At 37.8% G+C, this 6572-nt stretch overlaps 1 protein-coding gene across 1 annotated transcript in view; it reads right to left on the bottom strand.

Annotated features, from left to right (window-relative positions):
- Nucleotides 1-857: 857 nt before the first annotated feature.
- The window catches only part of stard3nl (STARD3 N-terminal like), a 26074-nt gene continuing 20359 nt past the window's right edge, over nucleotides 858-6572 (bottom strand). The window contains exons 5-9 of the mRNA XM_008302722.1: nucleotides 6293-6346; nucleotides 4679-4796; nucleotides 3551-3649; nucleotides 1825-1891; nucleotides 858-1731 (exon numbers count right to left, since the gene is read on the bottom strand). Of these exons, the coding sequence (XP_008300944.1) occupies nucleotides 1839-1891; nucleotides 3551-3649; nucleotides 4679-4796; nucleotides 6293-6346 (324 nt within the window). The 3' untranslated portion in view covers nucleotides 858-1731; nucleotides 1825-1838. The remainder of the gene's footprint in view (nucleotides 1732-1824; nucleotides 1892-3550; nucleotides 3650-4678; nucleotides 4797-6292; nucleotides 6347-6572) is intronic.

Here is a 6572-nt window from a genome sequence, read left to right as displayed (position 1 = left end):
TGATTTCTGTTCTGTTCTTAGCATCAATATTATGGGATGTATGATAGTTTGAACAGTAAAACTGCAGCAGTCTAATGTCTATAACACAGATTCATAGAAACAGTCATTGGTACCCTGGATGTGTTTCTGTTTTCTAATATTTCACCAGAGAAAACTTTAAAAAGTGCATTCTGGGCAAACTTTCAAGACTCATACAGCATGTGTGATGGTGGTTGGTCAGAACAAGTTCTAGACAATGAAAGTATAATTTCACCTAGATTTGATACCAGGATCATCTTCTAGACATGTGGAAAAATCAGTTTGTAATTTAGAAATATTTTGACAAACACAATTTCAAATTTGAGATTCTATTCACGAGGAATTAAAACCATGATAATGCTGCTGGATGGAGCACTTCACTTGTGAACAACATTCACAAACGTGATTTGTTGGCTTCTATATCACAGACATTAATCTGGACACCTGGATGGACATAAAACTGATCTGGTTGCAGTTTTTCCCAGAATTCAAATATGTTTTTCCTCCTAAAATGTCATGTGTCTATCTGCTGTACTGATGAAGTTCTGAGGCTCAGAAATGATGGAAAAAGTCTTTTAAAGTGATAAATGTGGACCCTCCTCTATGGACTTCAAGNGGGTTTCCAGAATTGTGTAAAGTAATTTGGTCTGAATCTAAAAGATGCCGTTTTAAATAAATAAATCATGCACTCCGAGACTGTAAAGAAATATCCTGATTAAAGCAACATTATAAGATACAGCTGGTGTTTGGAGAATTTACATTTTGTGATAAAAAGAGCTGCAATAAAGTACAAATGACCTGAAATTAAATATTTAATAATGATAAAATGGACAACCACACGAGGTTTCACATTTTAATGATTCTGTTATACAGACAAGCTTCCCATAAAAACAAAAGCACTGAGCTGGCAAGGCATGCAGAAGATATGTACACTTAGATTCACCTTCTTCTCCCCGTCAGCAGCTTCTCTTTAATGCAGTGCAGAAAGGCTGCACAGTTATGGCTCATTTTGTTCTAAAGTTCAAATCTACCCACCTTTCGAAGCAATCAGAACTGCTTAAACCTTTATAATATCGGTACAATATTGTTCCATGCAAGTTGCTGCAGTGCCTTCATAAGACTTCTAAGTAGTCAGATATGTTTGTTGGTGTCTTGGTTTGCTACAGTCAGGTCCATGAACTCAGTACTGGCTGGAAAATCCTTCCCTTCTTTAAGTGGAGTCTGTGGAGCTTCTTTCCTTTACAGTGACGTCAAATCCAAGTTTGTGAAAATCATCAACAAATTAAAAAGTAAACATGATGATAGAAATATAAGACGTTAATACCTTAGAGAAGAAATAAACAAACGCTTTGTCAAAAACTGTGTAAAAAAAAAAAAAAGTAACAACAATTGTGGTTGCACACAAAAAATCTAAAAAGTGTTGATTTACTTTTACTCAACCAACGTCTTCTCCCTCACCTGGGAGTCGAGGTGCTTTTTTTTGTGTATAAAAACCCATGAATATGAATTCTTTTTGAAGGTCCAGTTCAGTTATAAATGAGCAGAAGTTGTGACACTGAAACTCTTCCTGGTCTGTGCGTGCGGATACCACAACGTGAGCTGCATTCGTGGATATGAACAGACAAAGACTTTCTTTGGGATGGCTAAAAACTAAAATGGCAGAACAAGTAAGGCAGAATTTTCCCTCAGCAGCAGGAGAAACTCTTCAGGATCCTGAGGAGAGAAAGACAGGTGAAATGAGGTTAAATGAGGTTCAGTGAGGTTCAGGTTTGTGCTGTAGGACATTCTGCTGCTGTGTTCTGTTACCTGGTGAGTCGCTGCTAAATGAGCCCTTTAACTGGATCGTGTTTATCATCCAGCTCCTCGTCAGAGTCTGAACACGAGAAGAACCAGTGAAGATGAAACAGCAAAATGTTAATTTGAAGATTTAAAGGAAACAGCAGATATTGAAATAAGCTTCTGATTCGCGGTTAAGGGCAAAGTTAAGAGGAACTTAACACACAGCTCATGTTAGATATTTTAGGTGAAGCTCTGATGCTGTCTAAAACCTACTTTTACTTTTTGTGAAGTATTATTCTATAAAAATGCAACTCAGTGAGATTTTTGATCTTTTTTTCTTTACATCTGGACCACATCAGACCAGGTCCACATCTAAGACTGATCTATAAAGATGAGTCAGATCTGGACTAGATCATCTGAAGACTCGTTAAAACACCGTATCTACTTTGGAAAAATGCAAAAAAAAAAAAAGGGAATTTCATTGCTATTTTTTACAGCTGGACAACATTAGACAAGATCCAGATTTAAACCACTACACTTATTTAAATCGAACACTGTTATAAATTAATTATAAATGAATTCCATAGAAATGGCAGCTTGCATGGACACAGCGGCCCTGTGAGGAGACAAGGAAAGCTTTGAGTGTTTTGTCTATCTCAGACGTTCATTCCACAAAACTTACAGCCAAGAGACTTTGCCGAACATCAGGGCAATGAACGTTGCTAAAATTGCGGCTGTTGGTTGTGATTTGGACATAATACACTGACATGGAGTCCGATCGGAGACTACGACAGAAGTTACCCGAGAGAGAAGGAAGCGCAAACGGTACGAAGATAAACAAAGGACGAGGAAGCGAGCCAGGATCCATGCTAGGCTAAAGGCTAACCCATCCAGACCAGCAGGACTGTCGCTCCTACTCTCCAATGTCCTCTCCCTCCACAACAAGCTGGACGAGCAACGTTTGCTGGGAGAAACCTGCAGAGAGTGGAGGGACTGCTTTGTGTTTGCTTTAACAGAAACATGGCTCCATGACAACATCCCAGACGGACATACAGCTGGAGGGGACGACATTGTTCCGGGCGGACAGACAGACAGCTAACTGAACTTTTCCAGAGCTGCTAGGGTAGCAGGACACTGAACATTGCCAGGGACTCCTCACACCCTCTCCATAAACTGTTTGATCTGCTGCCATCAGGCAAACGTTTCCAGAGCACTGAAGGAAAAACCTCCAGACTGATCAACAGCTTCAACAGCTTCATTCCACAAGCTGTCAGAATGCTGAACTGCTGATCCGGACATGTAAACACTTCTTTATTTAATTGCTTTTAGTTTCTGGATCCTGAAGAAACGCTCTCTCATCTTGTTTTTATTGCTGTTGTATGTACAGCAAAATGACAATAAATTTGATTTGATTTGATTTGATAAAGAGACTTCAGTGAGACAATGTCGTCCAGATTTGACAGGTCGAAGTTTATCGGTTTTCAATCTGTACCTTCTTTAAAGTAGTCCAGGTGTGAAAAAAGAAATGTTGCTTTTCTGCATTTTTACAAACATGATGAAGGTTTCCCAAACAACAGACTGTCTTCTAAAGAGTCTTTAGCCTCTGTGAGACAATCTAGTCTACATGTGACCAGTCCGTATGCAGAGGTTTTAAATCTGGATTTGGTCTGATGAGGTCCAGAAGAAGAAGAAAAAGAGTGTAAAGCTAAATTGAAAGTTGGGAGAAACAGACATCACTAAAACCAGGCTTTACCTGCCAGAGACTCTGGAGGAGAGTAGAACTGTCCGTCAGATAACGGACCGGGACCGATGAGAGGAGCTCGCTCTGTGGCGTCCATGATGGACTGAAATCCTGCAACAGCGAGACGAGGACACATGAAGAGAGCAGCAACCGCAGAGAAATACTGCAGAAATACCTTTTCATGAGTAACAACATCAGCAGAAATCACAGCGATGACAGTAAATAAATGGAAAGTAACTTTAGAAGAAAACATTTATATTAGTATTTTTTTATTTATTTTATTATTTTTTATTTTTTATTATTATTATTTTTAAATCATTTACATCACCAATGACACTGTAGCACTACGTAGAGTGGTAATTACAGTACTACTACAGAGTTTAGAACCTGTAGTTAATTAATGATATTAGTAAAGCAGCAGTAGTAGAGATGCAGTAAAGTATCATGGCTCTGACTTCTCATACTGTTGCTATAGTATAACTACTCAAACTGTTGTTTCGTTACTATTAATGCTAGTACCAGTACTACAGTTACCAATGTGGCTGCTGTGTTTCTCTGACGACTACAACCTGAGCTAATCCTACTATAGTAGCTGCTATTGGTGGTAAAGTTGGCTGCTGTAACACTGCTGCTTGCCCCACTGTGGGACTAATGAAGGTCGATCATATCGATTAGCAGTACTGCAGTGTCATGGTAGAAGTAACTGTATTCACACTTAAATAAATACGGTTTTTTAAAAAAATAAATAAATAAAGAAAACCTTCCTGAAGTGCAGTTTTGAGGAAAACAGTACTTCAAGTAGTGTCTTATGGTACTCACAGTGGTGTAGAAACGTTTACCTCTACTACTGCATGAGCAGTACTGACTACATTTATTATTCCAATACCAATGGAATGATCACGACTACTTCAAGTACATTTTGCTCATTTGCTTTCTGAGTTTTAATGTATCTTATTTATTGTAACTATTTTTATGTAGTACAGTAGTTTTTCTTTATATTCACAAATATATTTTGTGAATTTTCTGATTAATGTGAAGTGCAGCTGCAGCACTTGTTGATGAATAAAGTCCTCTATCACTCTGGCAGCACTGATGCTGATTTAATGTTTGCTGGTTGTTAAAGAAGCGACTGAAACTCACTGTTTTCGTCTTCGGCCTCCTGAGGCAGAACCTTGAAGTCGAGCAGCCACGTTTCTATCCAGGCCAAGACGAAGGAGATGATGGGTAGCAGGTACCCAAAGGCCCCCTGAGACAGCAGCTGCACACAATAATACCAGTTACTGACAAATATAACAATCTGAAGCAGGTTAACAAATAGGGCTAGTTCAGATAAAATCAACCAAATCTAATAAAAAACCTCCTCAGAATCAGCTGGTCCTTCATCTACAGTAACTTTATTTAATGAAGCAAAGTTCTACCGTCATACTATGAACATTTACAGAGTTTCAGACCCTTGAAGTCCATAGAGGACGGTCCACATTTATCACTTTAATGGACTTTTTCCATCGTTTCTGAGCCTCAGAACTTCATCAGTACAGCAGACAGTACACATGAGATTTTAGAATGAAAATCACATTTGAGTTCTGGTAAAAACTGCAATCAGATCAGTTTTACATCCATCCAGGAGTCACAGTCTGAACACTGAATCTGATTTCTGTTCTGTTCTTAGCATCAATATTATGGGATGTATGATAGTTTGAACAGTAAAACTGCAGCAGTCTAATGTCTATAACACAGATTCATAGAAACAGTCATTGGTACCCTGGATGTGTTTCTGTTTTCTAATATTTCACCAGAGAAAACTTTAAAAAGTGCATTCTGGGCAAACTTTCAAGACTCATACAGCATGTGTGATGGTGGTTGGTCAGAACAAGTTCTAGACAATGAAAGTATAATTTCACCTAGATTTGATACCAGGATCATCTTCTAGACATGTGGAAAAATCAGTTTGTAATTTAGAAATATTTTGACAAACACAATTTCAAATTTGAGATTCTATTCACGAGGAATTAAAACCATGATAATGCTGCTGGATGGAGCACTTCACTTGTGAACAACATTCACAAACGTGATTTGTTGGCTTCTATATCACAGACATTAATCTGGACACCTGGATGGACATAAAACTGATCTGGTTGCAGTTTTTCCCAGAATTCAAATATGTTTTTCCTCCTAAAATGTCATGTGTCTATCTGCTGTACTGATGAAGTTCTGAGGCTCAGAAATGATGGAAAAAGTCTTTTAAAGTGATAAATGTGGACCCTCCTCTATGGACTTCAAGCGAACCGGCGACCTTCTAGCTGCACCTTGCAGCCCAGGTAAAACTCTGCTTCACTAAATATACTAAAGTTACTATAGATGAAGAATCAGCTGATTCTCAATCCGAAATCAATTCCAACAACTAAAGAAATTCTATGAGATTTATGAGACACGTAAATGGTGCCAATCATCGATAGAGAGTGAATAAAATTCATACTTAACAATAAAGTCAGCACAGTTCTTTACCAAGGAGTGAGTTAAAAAACGGAAGGATCACATTTACAATAAAAGGATGAAACGAAGATAAGTAGATGACAAAGGTGTCTTAAAAAAAGGTTGTATTTCTGAGCTGCTTGTGTCTCCAGACGCATCATTAGAGTCAAAAATCATCAGTGAAGAAGGAATAAGATCTCAGAGCAGAAACACAACTTCCTTTAGAATATTTATGTAGAAAGTAAGTACAAATGTCTCCTGTTGCAACCATGTTACTCTTACCTTTGATAAAATGACTTTAGCAATCAGGAAAGCACAGCTGACTGCAGTGGTGATCTGTAGGAACAGAAAACATGATTAACTGGAGGTGTATTTAGCACATTTTTATGTGATTGCAAAAAGTTTCATTTGTGTTTCATTTTACATTTCTTATCAGGAATTTATGATATTCATCTTTATGATATTTTAACAGAACTTGTATCATCTACAATTAAGTTGTCTTTCTTGTGTGTCAACCGAAGACTACATTTTAGTAGAAAATATGGATCCATCCATATATATA

The sequence above is a fragment of the Stegastes partitus genome, unplaced genomic scaffold, assembly GCF_000690725.1.
Source record: "Stegastes partitus isolate 25-593 unplaced genomic scaffold, Stegastes_partitus-1.0.2 Scaffold1862, whole genome shotgun sequence".
Lineage (NCBI taxonomy): Eukaryota > Metazoa > Chordata > Actinopteri > Pomacentridae > Stegastes > Stegastes partitus.
This window is presented reverse-complemented; position numbering and strand designations above follow the sequence as displayed.